This window comes from Opisthorchis viverrini (genome assembly GCF_000715545.1).
Source record: "Opisthorchis viverrini unplaced genomic scaffold opera_v5_51, whole genome shotgun sequence".
Classification (NCBI taxonomy): domain Eukaryota; kingdom Metazoa; phylum Platyhelminthes; class Trematoda; order Opisthorchiida; family Opisthorchiidae; genus Opisthorchis; species Opisthorchis viverrini.
This window is the reverse complement of record NW_008751707.1, coordinates 228,178-228,534: the sequence shown is the minus strand read 5'-3', so window position 1 is coordinate 228,534 and position 357 is coordinate 228,178. Positions and strand designations below refer to the sequence as shown.

Below are 357 nucleotides of genomic sequence, written 5' to 3'. Positions count from 1 at the left end.
CAGACGTCAAGTGAAAGTGAGTTTGCGATCCGACCGTGAAGTATGGTGGACACAGAAAGCCAAAGAAATGGAAGAGGCCCACAAAGCTAGTAAGGCCCGGAGATTATTTGAGTTGATCCGTGCCACCGGTCCCCGGAAACCACCTGTGAGTGAAAGCATCAAGCATCAGAATGGAACAACCATCTCGAATAAGGAGGAACGCCTTGGCCGGTGGGCTGAATACTTCGTACAACAACAGTCGTGGCCACCGGCCGGCACTCACCTAGAGCCCACAAATGAAGTAGAACCCTGGACGGTGAACGTGGAACCACCTACGGCCTCGGAGGTTTACGACTGCATATGTTCTCTCAAGCGCCA

At 52.9% G+C, this 357-nt stretch overlaps 1 protein-coding gene across 1 annotated transcript in view; it reads left to right on the top strand.

Moving 5' to 3' along the window:
* Nucleotides 1–357, top strand: part of T265_03512 (hypothetical protein) — a gene marked incomplete at both ends in the record, with an annotated part of 28,711 nt that overhangs the window by 4,778 nt on the left and 23,576 nt on the right. The window contains one exon of the mRNA XM_009168024.1: nucleotides 56–325. Coding sequence (XP_009166288.1) covers nucleotides 56–325 — 270 coding nt within the window. The remainder of the gene's footprint in view (nucleotides 1–55; nucleotides 326–357) is intronic.